The sequence below is a fragment of the Calidris pugnax genome, unplaced genomic scaffold (assembly GCF_001431845.1).
Source record: "Calidris pugnax isolate Ruff unplaced genomic scaffold, ASM143184v1 scaffold189, whole genome shotgun sequence".
Classification (NCBI taxonomy): Eukaryota; Metazoa; Chordata; class Aves; order Charadriiformes; family Scolopacidae; genus Calidris; species Calidris pugnax.
In genome coordinates, this window is record NW_015091069.1 from 1,577,786 (window position 1) to 1,594,237 (window position 16,452).

Below are 16,452 nucleotides of genomic sequence, written 5' to 3' on the forward strand. Positions count from 1 at the left end.
TTTACGTTGTTTTTTTTTTTTTAAAAAGAAAATACACATCCTTGCCACTGTTGTGAAGTTTTGTCTTCATATTTGTTGAGATTTGGTGAAGCATGTTGGATTGCAGCTTGCACAAGTTGATCTCATAATTCTGTCTTTCCCTGTTTGAGATGCTTTCAAAGCACGTCCCCGGACGCTATTTGTTCTGACAGCAACTACTAAAGGAACATGTGAATCACTTACTGCTTTAATACATTAAATTGCCATGTGTCAGGGAGTAACACCTTCTTACAGTAGCTTTATGTAACTCTGGTAAACAACTTCATCATGGGTTTTCTCAAAAGTTGAATTCTTTTGCCCAGTCTCATTGCCCTAAAATTTTTGCTAATTTTTAAGTTTCACTGTACAGATTCTTTTTGTGACAGCAACAGGATCTCTGTAACGAGTAGATACTGACAGACACTCTCCTGCTCTTGTCTATACTCTGAAGCAATACAATGATTACCTTCAAAGACCATCAAACTGTAAAGAAATCATTTTGTCTCAAGTTTACATAAAGCTACATAGATGGTAAATCTTTCCTAACATTTCTTTATTCCACTGTCTTGTGTTTTCATGTTGAAAATACTTCTGCTTTTTCCTCTTGAGTGCCAACTTCTTACTAGAATGACTTCTTAATGTAATATGTTTACCTGGAATGTATTTTAACTATTTTTGTATAGTGTAAACTGAAACATGCACATTTTGTACATTGTGCTTTATTTGATGTGGAACATATGCAGTGTGATCCAGTTTTTCCATCATTTGGTTGCGTGACCTAGGAATGTTGGTCATACAGGACATTAAGTTAAAAAAAAAAAGAGAAAAAGAAAAAAAAGACCACTGTTTGTTTTAAAATTTTTAATGTTTTTAGGAGTATGTGCTGTGAGGTGATCTGGAATTTGTCATTTTTTTTGTCAAACTGTACTGCTCCTATTTATTGTAATGTAATAAAAAAATAGTTATTGTGAGTTGCTGTCCCAGTTTGCTCTTTCTGTCCAAGAATTTTGGTGCCTCATCTCTGGAAGGGAGATGTTCATTCCCAGGTGCACACTTGTTTTCTGCTACCAAACGCCTTCCATGAACTGACAGAAAAGATGAAGGACATTCTTTAGTACTGATTGTGTCCTGGGGGGGGAAAAAAGGGCAAAACTGCTACTGCTACTTACAACACATTTAAGCTTTGGCCCTCTGCTACCATGTCTGGGTAACCTTTGATCAGTTAATGAAGGGTAGGTTAGATTTTGTACATTTTGTACAAACAGAGGGATATTTTTTCAGAACAGGTTTAACTGCAATGTGTTGTAGAAGAGTTAAGCTGACGTGGAAGGACTGCTTTTGCCAGCAGTTCTACTGCAGCGATTATTTAACATTTCAAAGATTATTTATGTTCTCTCTCCAGTGTCACTTAGTTCTTGGGATGAGGGAGAGAGGGAACACCAACCAACCCTACTATGTACCCAGTGCAGGCTTGTGCTAGTTGAGCCAAGGTCTATGGAGTTAGCCAGGGAGCAAACAGCCATGGTCAAACTGCAGAAAGGATGGAGTTCTGTGTTGCTGCTACAGCAGTTACACGACATCAGAAATCAGTAGTAGCAGGAATTGTCTTCAGGGTCAAATTCACCCCTTTCCCGACCCCAAAGTCTTCTTCCTAAGGCAGTAAGATGGCACCTCTGCCAGTGTGACTCTTGCATGTTAAACAGGTGTCGTGAAAATCTTTAAGAATTTATTTTTACTTTTGAGAAGGTGCTCCTTAACAGTGGAAATGAATCACTTGAGTGTGGAAGGCTTTAAAAATCGGGTTAGTCTTGTCTGTAACAAGCGTAGCGGTTTGAATGGGCATGCCAACACAGAGAGCACTGAGAGCTCAACGTGCACACCCAGGTGAAGCAGAAGGGAATTATTTGGCCAGTATTTCCTGCAAAACTCTTTCACACACAAAGCTTTAGTTCAAGGAGGTCAGAAGCAGTCGAGGAAAAACTTATCACCCACGTAATACAAACCCCAAATCCTTCAAGCGAGAACTTCAGGGGAAACAAAAGTCCTAATTTGTACTCTAGATGGGGTGGAAGGATTTAAGTTTCATTTCTTCTGAGGTTACAGCTCTTTTATTGTTTTTATTTTGCTGGGTTTGTAGTGTTACATGCAAAGTCATTAATACCAGTTATTTATTGTCATCACTGTAGTATCGCTGTTTCAGAGCTCTGTATTTTCTGAGAAAGTACAAAGCCTCCAGCTCTTTTATAACAAATTCTCCTCGTGCAATTAGTTGCTTAATTTTTTCAGGATCTTTCACATCTTTATTTTTTAGAAAAGCTGCTTTCAAACGGCTTCTAAAGTAGTCTGCTCCTTTGGGATATTCCCTTCCAAGGTACAGCAGCTTGAAGAAAAAAAAAAAAATATATTTTTTTATAGATCAAGTGTGCAATAAAAAGGCTTTGTCTGGTTAAGGAAAGTGCTCGTGGCATTTGAGACACTTACATTTTTGTATAGATTCAACACTTCACCTCTTAGAGAATTGGCCATTTTCACATTTCAGTGAACTCTTTATTCTTGTCTGTTTTTTGTTTTTTTTTTTAAACCTGAAGAATAACCAGTTTGACATTAGCCTTCCACGGGTGCCAGTAAACCCCAGCTTCACCCACCACGGTGGGTGGTTTCCAACCAGCCCCCTTTGCCCCCCGTGGCCCCGCTCGCTCCCACTCAGGCGGGTTTTGGGCTTCTACTCTGTCTCTTTAATCTGCTTTTAATTTGTGTTTCCGCCTCCTTTCTCTTCCGCGTTACGAACTGACCGAGCTCAGTGTTTACCACACGAAAGCACAGTAACGCCTTAGTAACGGAAGAGGAGGCTGAGGGGAGACCTCATCACTCTCTACAACTTCGTGAAAGGACACTGTAGAGAGGTTGGTGCTGGTCTCTTCTCACAGGTAATTAGTGACAGAACGAGAGGGAACGGCTTCAAGCTCCAACAGGGGAGGTTTAGATTGAACATTAGGAAAGAATTTTTCACCGAAAGAGTGGTCGGGCATTGGAACAGGCTGCCCAGGGAGGGGGTGGAGTCCCCATCCCTGGCTGTGTTTAAGGGCCGTTTAGATGCAGTGCTGAGGGACATGGTGTAGGGGAGGACTTTGTAGAGTAGGGGAGATGGTTGGACTCGATGATCCCAAGGGTCTCTTCCAACCTAGACCATTCTATGATTCTATAAATAAGAGCGGCTGGAGCCCGGCCCAGCTCCCTCAGGAGCCGGCACCTGAGGGGGAGAACCGGCCCCCTCGGGCCGCCACCTCTCCTCAGCTTTACCTCGGGGGGGGCCGGCGCCGTGGCCCTGCCCCGGACCCCCCACCCGCTCGCTCCCGCAGTCCCCGCGTCCCCCGGCCCGCCCGTCCCGTCCCGTCCCGTCCCGTCCCGTTCCCCGGGGGTGGGGGTGAGGGGAAGGCGAAGGTCAGTCTCTCACCGGCTCCCGCCGCAAGGCCCGCCGGCGCCGCTTTACGGCAAAAGCCGTAAAGGGAAGCCCCGCCCTTCTCCCCGCGCGCCGGGGGCGGGGCGGTAGGAGGAAGGAGGCCATTGGCGGGGGGAGCGCGTGGCCGGTCGCCCTGGCAACGCGGCGGCGGCGCCATGGTAAGATGGCGGCGGCGGGTTAGGCCTCCCCGGTACAGCGGCTCCTCCCGCGACGCGGTGGGTCGGGGCCCGGGTGACCGTGCTGCCGGCGGCGAGAGCGGGCTGTGTCCGAGCGGAAGGCCCGGGCTATCGGTTGGTGCCGGTGTAGCCGCAGGGCCTCGGGGGGCGGCAGGCGGAGCGGTGACGGGCGCCTTGGGGGGCCGGTGGGGTGGGGAGCGGGCAGGGGTCGGGCTGAAGTATTCCGGGAGGGCTACTGAGGTACCGGTATGTGGAAAAAAAAGAGATTGAAGGCTCTGGAAAATCACCTGAAGGGCATGTTAGCTTTGCTGCAACTCCCCCCCACCTCCGTCTTGCTCTGTGTTTTGTTCTGTGGCTGCTTTAGCGGGAAACCCGGCTCCGAGGTAAATAAAACGTTTTTCTGTCAGAATCTGAGGGTGGTGAGACACTGGAACAGGTTGCCCAGAGAAGCTGTGGCTGCCCCATCCCTGGAGGGGTTCAAGGCCAGGCTGGATGGGGCTTGGAGCAACCTGGTCTGGTGGGAGGTGTCCCTGCCCAGGGCAGGGGGGTTGGAACTCAATGATCTTTGAGGTCCCTTCCAACCCAAACCATTCCATGATTCTATGATCTCTCTACTGTGACAAACTGCTTCTCATTCCCCGGCACAGCCTGTCTTTTCACTGAATTTCACTGAATTTTAGAGTTGGAAGGGACCATAGAGATCATCTAGTCCAACTCCCCTGCTGAAGCAGGATTGCCTAGAGCTAGAGCATGTTACTCAGGAGCATCCAGGGGGGTCTTGAAAATCCCCAAAGAAGGGGACTCCACTGCTTCTCATTCCCTGCACAGCCTGTCTTTTCACTGAATTTCACTGAATTTTAGAGTTGGAAGGGACCATAGAGATCATCTAGTCCAACTCCCCTGCTGAAGCAGGATTGCCTAGAGCTAGAGCATGTTACTCAGGAGCATCCAGGTGGGTCTTGAAAATCTCCAAGGAAGGGGACTCCACACCCTCCCTGGGCAGCCTGTTCCAGGGCTCTGCCACCCTCACCGTGAAGAAGTTTCTCCTCATATTTGAGTGGAACCTCTTATGTTCCAACTTGTGCCCGTTGCCCCTCGTCCTCTCACTGGGAACCACTGAGAAGAGTCTGGCTCCCTCCTCCTTCAACCCTCCCTTGAGATACTTGTAGGCATTGATAAGGTCTCCCCTCAGCCTTCTCTTCTCCAGACTAAAGAGTCCCAGCTCTCTCAGTCTCTCCTCATAAGGGAGATGCTCCAATCCTTGAATCATCTTTGTTGCCCTTCGCTGGACTCTTTCTAGTAGTTCCCTGTCCCTCTTGAACTGGGGAGCCCAGAACTGGACGCAGGATTCCAGTTGTGGCCTCCCCAGTGCAGAGCAGAGGGGGAGAATGACTTCCCTTGACCTGCTGGCCACACTCTTCCCTATGCAGCCCAAGATACCATTGGCCTTCTCCTACCTTCTCCTTCTGTATTCTTCTTCCTCCCCCTACTTTCTCACATGGGTACCTGTTCACACTCAGATGATATGAATTCGCACGGCGATACTTAGACGTTGCACAGGAACCTTCCTCCCCCTTCTTGACCCCGCAGGGAGTACTCTCTCACATGGGTACCTATTCACACTCAGATGATATGAATCCGCACGGCGATACTTAGACGTTGCACAGGAAAGGTAATTGGTCAATCAAATAAGGGATTCGCTGTTAGATGTTTGGCTTTCTAGAATCTCTTCTTATTTCCTGTAGTGGCTTGGAGAAGTCCCCTAATTACATTTTTTCACTTCATATGCAGTTTCCCCGTGAATAAGAAAAGCCTTCAGTGCCGTTTCTGTGTTCTGATAGGTCATTGCATGATGTAATTTAGTAGTATCAGTAGCAGCACACAGTATCGGTTTAGAAAACATTTCAGAATAACTTACATGTTTATTTTACATTTATTTGTTAACATTGGGATTAAGTGGATATACCTGTAGAGCTATACGTGTAAGCCAGCCTGATAAACTATGGTCACCTGGAGTCATATGTTAGTGGCTAATTTTCTGCAATATTGAAATTCTTGCCGTTATAATTTTTCGATAGTTAATCTCATGTAATTTTACAGAATAGTTGTATTTTCTAATTATTCCTTAATACTTGATACCCATTTACCTTATTCTCTGATGCTCACTTCCCTTTTTTTTTTTTTTTTTTCCCCCTGATCTTCTAGGGTCCAAAAAAGAAAAAAAAGGTAGGTAGGCAGAAGTATGCTCTAGTTCACATACAGCATTTTGACCCTTGCAGTGTTCATTTTGACCCTTGTGGGTGTCCAAGCAGAGTGCTGTGTCGTGGCTTTAAGCCACAGGCTGGACACGGAGCAAGCTGGGTAGGGGGGGACAACAGACACAAGTCCACAGGGAAACTGGATTGCATAAATTCATGCCTGTGGATTATTCTTAATTCAGTGATAATGAAATTATCCAGCCCTCCTCCAAAAAAGAACGCGTTCCAATGTACTCCTTGGAGAACTGTGCATCTCGGTTTCATCAGTACTATGTTAAGTCGTAAGAATGTGAGAAGAAGTTGACTAAAAATTGATTATAAGTAATTGAAACAAGCAGATTTTCCATTTTCAAAGGGATAAAAATAATCAAAGATTTAGTTAGTTAGTTAGCTATTTTTAACTGGGAGGAACTGATTCTTCCCTGAAATTGTAATGGGTAGAATTGTGGGTTTTATTGACTCTGTTCTAGGAGAATTTTGCAAACAATTGTTTTGGTAGCAAATGTGACAAGATTCACAATAACTTTGGTGGCTGTACATTTGTTGCCGGCCCTATATTTTCACCATTGCTTTAGTTCAAGCTTTGCGATAACCTTTGTATTCAAAGTTACATTTCTGTATATATTTATTGCCATGCAACGCAGTCTGAAGTGGATATCTTTCGGGGAGTTATTCATATCTGAAAATAGACTATTCAGAATCAAAATGTGAAATAACAGTATTTGAACCACACTTCTGACAAAGGTTCTCCATGATTATTTCTAAGTTCCCTGACAACTGGAATTACTTGTAAGAGTATTTATGGAATTACTAGGAGTACTTGGGTGGGAAGACTTCATAATACCATCATGTTCCTTTGCAACTGTCTGGACTGGAGTCCTCTTTTATTGTCTCTCCCTGTCTTTTATTGCCTTATTTACACCTTTGCGAGATGGGAACTGTGCTGTTGTGCTGGTTTGGTACCATTCTGTATCCATTTTTCTGAGGAAAAAGGGGATTGGATTCCTAACAGATGCCTTTGATCTTTAGCGCTTAGCAGCCTTAGACTGCTGTCACTCCTGGATTTCTGTATATGCTGGAGCCTATGCAGCATTATCATGGTTTATTTTCTCATGTATACAAAAAAAAAAACCCAACCCTTATCTGTCTCACTCGTAAATAATGTTGACTGTGAATTAATTTTGCCGAAAAAAAACCCCAACCCTAATCTGTCTCACTCATAAATAATGTTGACTGTGAATTAATTTTGCAATTCAATACTAAATCAGCCTCCTTGTTTTTGCAAGCTCCATGAACTTGTTTCGGTTTACTTCCTGACTGATCTTCCTCCTCCCCAGCCCTGTTTTTTTTTTTTTTAAATCTGTTATATTCAGGCCTTGTCTTTGCAGCATCTGCCTCCCCAGTATCATTCTTTCAACCCCAGATGGAGTCATGGCACATTGACTGCAAGTTTATTATGTGTGCAATACAATATTATGTGTGCAATGCAATGCAATACTTGTGTAAACGCTGAGTCAAACTGAATAAAGATACTTTATTCCTTAGTAACCACGTGCTTGGTGAGGATTGCAGCCTTAGGCTGCTTTAGCTACTGCATTAACAGGAAATCAGCGTCCTCGAGTGTCTTTAAATGCTGTTTTCTAGTGACAGTGCTCATCCTACATGTTTGATTAAACATCCCAAGACTGTGTCAACACAAAAAACCAAGCACAAAACCCAAACAAAATTATAGTAAAAATAAAACCCCATCCAAGAATCTTCCGTTTGCTGGTGAGGCAAGAATGAGGGGCCAAATCTGAATCTTCAAATCCAAAGGGAATTATGCTTTCCACATCCTAGCTGTTCAAATCTCTTGAAGGCAATGTGGCCTCATGTGCACAGATCGAATTATCACATTTTTATGTGTATCATCAGTGAGGAATTTATGAATGCCATGACTTACAAGACAAAAACAAGTGTTCTATTTTGGTTAATCTGTTACATGGCAGTAGATTTTGGATATTACTTACCTTGCCTTTTTTTTTTTTTAATGTTTACCCAGACTGCAAAGAATTGATAAGGAAGATAATTTCGGAGAACCCCAAATTTAAAATATAGTTGTTCTAGGATTAACCTAGAGGTTGAATGGTAAACTGTCTTGAGTTGCAGTTAGGATTTTATAACAGTAAAGATAACTCTTTGTTAGTTGTCTTGTGCATTAGGTACTTCTAAATGCCAGACTTGCCTATATCCCTAAATACACTTCTGAATATTTCTCAAAACATTTGAATTTGTAATATCCACTTAGCAGATCTAGCTGTTACTCAATTTCCACATTAAAACAAGAAATTTTCGAATTGCCCTGGTGTGGCTGTGTTCAGGAGTGTCTAGCAGAATAATATATTAATTGTAAGAGCATATATTGCATCATGAAAATGAGAAGAACATAGAGACCATGGTGTGATCTGCCGTTCCGGAGGCTTCATTGACTGTGGGGGGGAATCTCAAATCTTAATTCATGGATCAGATTAAAAGGGCAAAGTTATAGAGGGTGAATACATCCTAAAATGTGTTAAAGTAATATTAACATTTGTTTTCTTTTAATTTATTGCAAACATTAAGTCTGGTGGCAAAAAGAGAACTAAACAACTGAGACTACAGAAAGAAGAAGAAGAAAGGAGGCTGAAAGAGGAAGGTACTATGCATTTCATGTATAGGGAATGTGATGGCACAAATCACTCATTTTAAATAAATGGGCAGAAAGTAATTTCTGAAGCTATATGTGCATCAATATCTATCTCTATTTCACAAACACAGGTGATTCCTCCCTCTTTTCTTGTGTGGGACAAAATCCGTGTTACTTGTTACCGCCTCCCACAGCTCACTTTTCCTATTAGAGCCATACTCTATTATCTAGTTGTTTCTCCTGCCATTAGGAAGTTGGGAAGGTGAATGGTTGGACAAATTAGATTTTTTTTTTTCTCTTTTACAATTACCATTTGAGATATTCTCAGCAAGTTAGAAAACCACAAGGCATTGCATTTCTTTTTTTTTTTTTTTCCCCCTCTTTCCTCTCAAGCCTAGTTATCAGTAGTCAAGAGAAATTCTCTGAAAAAGACTTTTTCCAGAGAAAAAGTCTTTTCCAGAATTTCCAGAATGCTTCTGTTGGCAAGGGGCTAGTTGGTGTTCTGAAGGGTTAGCAGTTAAGGTGACAACAAACTAGGAAGATTAAAGTGTAGTTTGCTTGGGCTGCTTCTGTCTCTACTGAGTGACTGATTCTCCACCCACTTCTTCAAGATCTTTCTGTTTACTGTAGCCCTTAAAATGAAATTCCAGTTGCATGGCTTGACCCATCCTCTCCATCTAAATGTGTCTGCTTCTGCAGTTTAGTATCACAACCCGATACCCCTCTCTGAGCATCAGATCCATCCCCTCTGCTTCTGTTTCTCCCATTAATCCAGCCTGGTGGGGGTTTGGGCATGCTATGACTGCTAGTAATAGTAAGTGACTACTTACTCAGGAGAGCCACCAAGCTGGTGAGGGGCCTGGAGAACAAGTCCTATGAGGAGAGGCTGAGGGAACTGGGCACGTTTAGTTTGGAGAAGAGGAGGCTGAGGGGAGACCTCATTGCCCTCTACAACTCCCTGAAAGGAGGGTGTAGAGAGGCAGGTGTTGGCCTCTTCTCCCAAGGGACGAACGACAAGACCAGAGGAAATGGAGTTGGGGCAAGGGAGATTTAGATTAGATATTAGAAAGAACTACTTTACTGAGAGAGTGGTCAGGCCCTGGAACAGCCTGCCCAGGGAGGTGGTGGAGTCACCATCCCTGGAGGGATTTAAGAAACGTATAGACATGGCTCTTCAGGGCATGCTCTAGTGCCCAAGGTTATTGGTTTATGGTGAGGTGTTGAGTGTGGGGTTTAGTTGGTGGGTGCGGTGTTTTTGGTGGGCGTTTGGTGTGGTGTGTTTTGTATTGGTTTTTGGTTTGTTTTTTGGTTTTTTTTGTGGTTGGACTCGATGATCTCAGAGGTCCCTTCCAACCACTAAGATTCTGTGATTCTGTGATTCTGTAATCACTAGTTAACCTTGGTGAGTGGGAGCAGCGGCTCAGGTGAGTACAGGCAGATTTGGGAACGGCTGTTGCTCTTGCCTCTGTGCGACACAGATATACTTGTGTATACTTGTAGTATACTATACCTGTAGGCAGGGACATTCAGGCTACTGTTTGGGAACATCTGGATTGATGCACGTCTCCCACGGTCCCCCACAACATCCTGCTTGCCAAATTGGAGGGGTAGGGATTTGATGGGAGGACTGTTCAGTGGATAAGGAACTGGCTGGATGGTCGCATCCAGAGGGTGGTACTCAATGGCTTAAAGTCCAGATGGAAACCAGTCACAAGTGGTGTTCCTCAAGGGTCCATGCTGGGGCCGGTGCTGTTTAACATTTTTATCAATGATATAGACAGGGGGATTAAAGGCACCATCAGCAAGTTTGCGGATGACACCAAGCTGTGTGGTGTTGTCGATACACCAGAGGGATGGGATGTCATCCAAAAGGACCTGGACAGGCTGGAGAGGTGGGCCCAGGTGAACCTCATGAGGTTCAACAAGACCAAATGCAAGGTTCTGCACCTGGGCCGGAACAATCCTCGCCACCAATACAAACTAGGGGGTGAGCAGCCCTGAGGAAAGGGACTTGGGGGTGCTGGTGGACGAGAAGCTGGACATGAGCAGGCAGTGGGCAGCTGTAGCCCAGAAGGCCAATCGCATCCTGGGCTGCATCAAAAGAAGCATTGCCAGCAGGTCCAGAGAGGTGATTCTGCCACTTTACTCTGCTCTGGTGAGACCTCGCCTACAGGAAGGCTGGGGAGAGCCTGTTTAGAAAGGCCTGCAGTGACAGGACGAGGGGCAATGGCTTCAAGCTGGAGGGGAACAGATTTAGATTGGAGATGAGGAGAGGGTTCTTCACTGTGAGGGTGGTGGAGCACTGGAACAGGTTGCCCAGGGAGGTGGTTGAGGCCCCTTCCCTGGAGATATTCAAGGAGAGGCTCGATGAGGCCCTGGGCAACCTGGTCTAGTTGGGGGTGTCCCTGCTGACTGCGGGGGGGTCGGACTAGATGACCTTTGGAGGTCATCTTTGGGCAATTCTATGATTCTATAGGCTGTGGTAGCTTTAAATGAAATCAATTTTAGTTTTCACGTCCAGAGGCTGTGGTAGCTTGAAATGAAATCAATTTTAGTTTTCACGTCCAGTTTTCTAGTCCCTATGGCAGCAAAGAAAAGCTAAAACCGTGATCAGGAGTAACTGGTCCTGAAGAGGACTTGAATGAACAACTAGGTGTAAGACTGAGGTCTTACAGCCCACGGGAGGCTGTAGGAAAGGAGAAGATTCACTTGTGGCTGAACCACTTGGGCAGTTTCACCATAGACATTGGATTAAGAACCTGGGCCTGCTGAAGCTGTAAATAAAGGGAGAGGACACTCCTGCCACTGTTTCTTGAAGTGAAGAAGAGGGCGTAGTCATCCTTGTGTCCACTTCTGTGTCTAGTAAGTCCACTTGCACGTGGATTTACCAGTCCACAGGCTGACAGGGGGTAGTGCCAGTGTGGTTTAGTACTATGATTCAAGTTAACTTGGCTCATTGGGAAGATTTCTGGGCAATATGAGATATGACTTTATGTTGCTCATTATTATGGCTGTTTTGTTATTACAGCAAATAAATAACAAAATAATTTGTCTGGTTTTATTAAGCAAAACGTAATTATGATCTTGATATATTTCCCAATCTTCAGAGGAAGCTCGATTGCAAGCTCAGCAAGAAGAAGCAGCGAGACTTGAAAAGGAGAGAATTGTACAAGAGCAGATGGAAAAACTCAAGGCAAAAGTTAGTTCATACTCAATGGTTACTGAAAAATTCTAATCCTATTTCTAAACTGGTGACAAATTATTAATTTATTGTGAGAATGGCATTTCCTCAGGTCCCTGTTGTTGGGAACAAGGGAGAGAAAATTTCCTTCATCACTATATTAAAATTAATCATGAAAAATCTAGCCAAGTCACTGAAAGGTACTCTTGAATAAGATCCTGCCAGTTTAGAAGCTAGTGGGCTGGATTAGTAATTGAGTAAAACAAAATGCATGTGAAGTCAAGAGAAATGGTGCTGATTTTTTTTCTATAGTATTCTTTCACTAAGCCAATGTTTGGTTTTCATTCAGAAAAATTCCCTGAGATGAGATAGTCTTCCCTGCTTTTGACACATAAAGATGATGCTGTTTAATATGTTAACTTTTGGGATATGTGATACTCCAGTTTGAATGAATACTTCTTTCTTTTTTCCCTATTTCACTATACTTTCAATTGGATGTATTTTTTTATGTTCCCCATAATTACATTTGGTACTGCTTCAGCAGGAAAATTTTGGTATAAATTCGAGAATGGGTTACCTGTTAGGGCAGATGCGTTGATTTGTGTGTGTGCATGTGTGTGTATATATATGTGTGTGTGTATTTAAATATCTATGTTTATTTTTCTGAGAAGGCTGGAGTTCAGAACAAAAACTGATTGGTGATATCTAAATAATATTGGTTTGGTGTGATTTTTCGTTTTTTGTTTTGTTTTTAAAAAAGGAGATTTACTACATTTTCTTTAACTATCTTTTTTATTTTTTCAGAAAAAAATCACTCTTGCCTTTTCCCCTTGTCCTTCACAGAACATTTTTTTCCCATAGGAAAAGGAGGGATTTAAAATGATAGAAATTATAAGGAAAAAAAAATATCTTGCACACATTTTTCCATATGCTTGCATTTTTTAGCAGCTCTAATTAGAGCTAGATCCAGGAAAATGGAAACTGTTCAAGTGAGAGGTTAAAAATCATATGACACGTTACGTTTATCATATGGCTCAGCAACTAATGTGATAACAATAACATATTGCAAACTGCTGCGGTCTTCTCAATTAAATGTTTCATTAAAAAAGCAAGTTATCAGTGTTTGGATTTGTTGAAATGAAAATGCATTCAAATATCCCCAATTTTTTCCCTTGATATAAAATAACTGTTAGAAGTAAACAAAATGTTTAATTCCTCTGTTTGATATGTATATATATAAAAACAGGATCAAGAACGAAGGGAGTCTGAACTAGCAGAACTTCATTCACTGGAACAGAAGTTTTTGTCTGCACAGCAGTGGAAAAAAGATTATAGGGAAAATGCAAAGGTAAGCTTTCTTTCCAAAATCTGCCCATTGTCATAGAGGTTAGACAATGAAGAGACTTCAGGCTACATCACCATTGCAGGACCTGGGAATGCTTCCATTTCTTGAATTTAGGTGCGTGCTATGACTGCATTTCAAGTTCCATCTCAAGGTAGTAACTGGCTATGCTCACTCTCCTCTATATTCTATATTTCTGTGTATGCAGAGAAGAAATGTGGCCAAAGAGGAGCCTGTGTGGCTGATAAAGTATTAGGTAACACAGCTTACCCCAGCAGTAATTTGTCTTTCCTTTTCTGTTTGTTTAATTCTTAATACTTTGAAACATTCCACAAAAAAATCTCTACCAGAGCTTAAAAATAGTTTTGTAGAATTTGAGACAATTGACAACATTTGTACCAGTGGTTCCTGGAAATCACAGGTCATTATTTGGAGAGAGGTTTGCCAAAACTTTGAAGGACACAGTGCAAATCTAGGTCAGATATCAGGGCTTGAAATACGTGAAAATGCAGTTAAGAGTTAATACCTGCAGTTTAGGGTGACATAAATGAAGTTTGAATTATCACCCAATAGTACGACATGCCTGTAAAGTTAAATTTTAAATAATAAGGTATGGAAACACATTAGTAGAACTCTTGTAAATCCATCAAACATCATTCAGTAACTGTCTGAAAGATATTTGGTCAGTTTTGTTCCAAGCAAGGTTAAATAGACTTGTAGACACAAGGGTTTTCTCTTTGTCTTGTGTATTACTTAATCCTTTATAAAGCCTTTGTGGGACAAATTTAGGATAAATCATGTTAGAAGGGACTCCTGGAACTCATATACTTCAACCTGCTGTACCAAGTGGGGCAAACTGAAGTTAGATGGAGGTGCTCAGTTGGGTTTTGAGAATGTCTAAGGGTGGGAATACCACAGTATCTCTGGGCAGCCTAGTTGGCTGCTTTACCACTCTCATTGTAACAATAACTGAAGTAGATGGAGGTGCTCAGTACCACAGTATCTCTGGGCAGCCTAGGTTGGCTGCTTTACCACTCTCATTGTAACAACTTCCTTTTAAATGCAATTGGTATTTCCCTTGTTACAACTTGGTGATTTTTGCCTATGCCGTGATGGAGAGGGTCCAGAGGAGGATCATAAGGATGATCAGGGGGATGGAGCACCTCTGCTACGAGGACAGGCTGAGGGAGCTGGGGTTGTTCAGCCTGGAGGAGGCTCCAGGGAGACCTATTAGCGGCCTTCCAGTACCTGAAGGGGCCTACAGGAAGGCTGGGGAGAGGCTGTTTACAAAGGCCTGCAGTGACAGGACGAGGGGAAATGGCTTCAAGCTGGAGGGGAACAGATTTAGACTGGAGATTAGGAGGGGGTTCTTCACTGTGAGGGTGGTGGAGCACTGGAACAGGTTGCCCAGGGAGGTGGTTGAGGCCCCATCCCTGGAGACACTCAAGGTGAGGCTCAATGAGGCCCTGGGCAACCTGGTCTAGTTGGGGGTGTCCCTGCTGACTGCGGGGAGGTCGGACTAGATGACCTTTGGAGGTCCCTTCCGGCCTGGACAATTCTATGATTCTATGACACATCATCCCTGTGCCTTTCTGGGAGAAGTTTGTCTCTGTCTTCTCTATAACCCCTCCTTAGGTACTGGTAGATTGCAATTAGCTCCTCCCTCTCCAGGCTGGCAAAGCTCAGCCTTTCCTCCCGAGTTGTTTCCTCCAGGACTATAACCATCTTCATGTCCCACCTCTGGACTCTCCCACTTGCCACTTGTGTACTGAGGGACCCAAACCTGGCTGCAGCACTGCAGATGTGGCCTCAGGAGCCCTGCAGAGGGAACAGTCCTGGGATCGCTGCTTACACTCTGCCTGACATAGCCTTGGCCTGTAGACCTTGGCCTTCGTTGCCACAAAGGTGCAGCATGGTAGCTTCCCAGTTACATCTTGACGCCTTTGGATGATTTTTATTACCTTTTTCAGTTGATGATGAGCTGGTCTAGTTGGGGGTGTCCCTGCTGACTGCGGGGAGGTGGGACTAGATGGCCTTTGGAGGTCCCTTCTGGCCTGGACAATTCTATGATTCTATGACACATCATCCCTGTGCCTTTCTGGGAGAAGTTTGTCTCTGTCTTCCCTATAACCCCTCCTTAGGTACTGGTAGATTGCAATTAGCTCCTCCCTCTCCAGGCTGGCAAAGCTCAGCCTTTCCTCCCGAGTTGTTTCCTCCAGGACTATAACCATCTTCATGTCCCACCTCTGGACTCTCCCACTTGCCACTTGTGTACTGAGGGACCCAAACCTGGCTGCAGCACTGCAGATGTGGCCTCAGGAGCCCTGCAGAGGGAACAGTCCCGGGATCGCTGCTTACACTCTGACTCTTGTAGCCTTGGCCTGTAGCCCTTGGCCTTCGTTGCCACAGAAGTGCCGCATGATAGCTTCCCAGTTACATCTTTGATACCTTTGGATGATTTTTATTACCTTTTTCAGTTGATGATGAGCTCTGACTTTATCATCCTTGTGAACAAGAGAATCTGTTGGCCCCTTTGAAAAGGGGACAGTTGTGGTTTATGGATGTTTCTGAGGAGTATTTTTTGGAAGAAGTAATATAAGCAATTTTTTGTTTTGAAAAGAAATGACAAAATAGAACTATTATTTTAAAAAGAAATCTTCAAATAAAGTACTGGTAGATTATGGGAAATACCAGATTTTGTATTCAGAATTTGTTTAGAATATTTGTTAAGAATATTTAGGGCAAAAGAAATAGATAATACCAAATTCTGAGTTTCCATGTCCGTTTCTGAACAATTTCAGTTCAGATTAACAGATGCATTTACAAATTATCATGAAATTTATCCTTTTTTCTCAAAGAACAAGCGCTGTTATTTTTAAGGATGTATTTTCCTGATGATGAAACTGAAGCTGTCTTTTAAGCGCAAAGATGTGAAAAAAGAAATCAGATGTTCTAATTACTAAAGACTGATCAGTATTTTATACAGGAATTTTCAGTGCACTGAGTACTCACCTATTATTGTGGGGTTTTTTTAATTCAGTGGAAATGGTTATGGAAGCGGTTGACACTGCAATTATACAAGAGATTTTGCTTTAAATTATCCATTTTACATTGCAATGCAATCTGCAGTAATATTGCATTATTAATCTTGACAGTAAACAGCAATGGATGATAAACATTACATTATAGGTGATAAATTGATCCCGTGAGCCAACGTTAGGCTTATGTGTAGAGGTAAGTGGGTTTAGCCTGTCACTGACTTTTTTTTCTTCCCCCATGTGTAAGAATGACCAATTATTGATTTGAAAATAAAATTGTTTAAAAATAAATCAATCAATCTAGGGTTTCACAT

General features: G+C 43.2%; 2 protein-coding genes across 9 annotated transcripts in view; one reads left to right on the top strand and one right to left on the bottom strand.

Moving 5' to 3' along the window:
- Window positions 1–864: 864 nt before the first annotated feature.
- On the bottom strand, window positions 865–2,600 carry LYRM5 (LYR motif containing 5). The gene is made up of 2 exons (XM_014957030.1): window positions 2,500–2,600; window positions 865–2,398 (listed from the first exon to the last, which is right to left on the bottom strand). The coding sequence occupies exons 1-2, from the start codon at window positions 2,542–2,544 to the stop codon at window positions 2,183–2,185; spliced, it is 261 nt and encodes an 86-aa protein (XP_014812516.1). The 5' UTR covers window positions 2,545–2,600; the 3' UTR covers window positions 865–2,182.
- A 1,008-nt stretch (window positions 2,601–3,608) lies between these two features.
- Window positions 3,609–16,452, top strand: part of CASC1 (cancer susceptibility candidate 1) — a 28,943-nt gene continuing 16,099 nt past the window's right edge. For 2 of the 8 annotated variants that reach the window (XM_014957018.1, XM_014957013.1), the window contains exons 1-3: window positions 7,106–8,586; window positions 11,685–11,776; window positions 13,005–13,106. In XM_014957018.1, the coding sequence (XP_014812504.1) occupies window positions 11,756–11,776; window positions 13,005–13,106 (123 nt within the window). In that variant the 5' untranslated portion in view covers window positions 7,106–8,586; window positions 11,685–11,755. Of the gene's footprint in view, window positions 3,637–3,743; window positions 3,769–7,105; window positions 8,587–11,684; window positions 11,777–13,004; window positions 13,107–16,452 lie in introns of those variants that run through there. The other 6 variants (XM_014957017.1, XM_014957021.1, XM_014957015.1 and 3 more) reach the window with 5 other exon arrangements.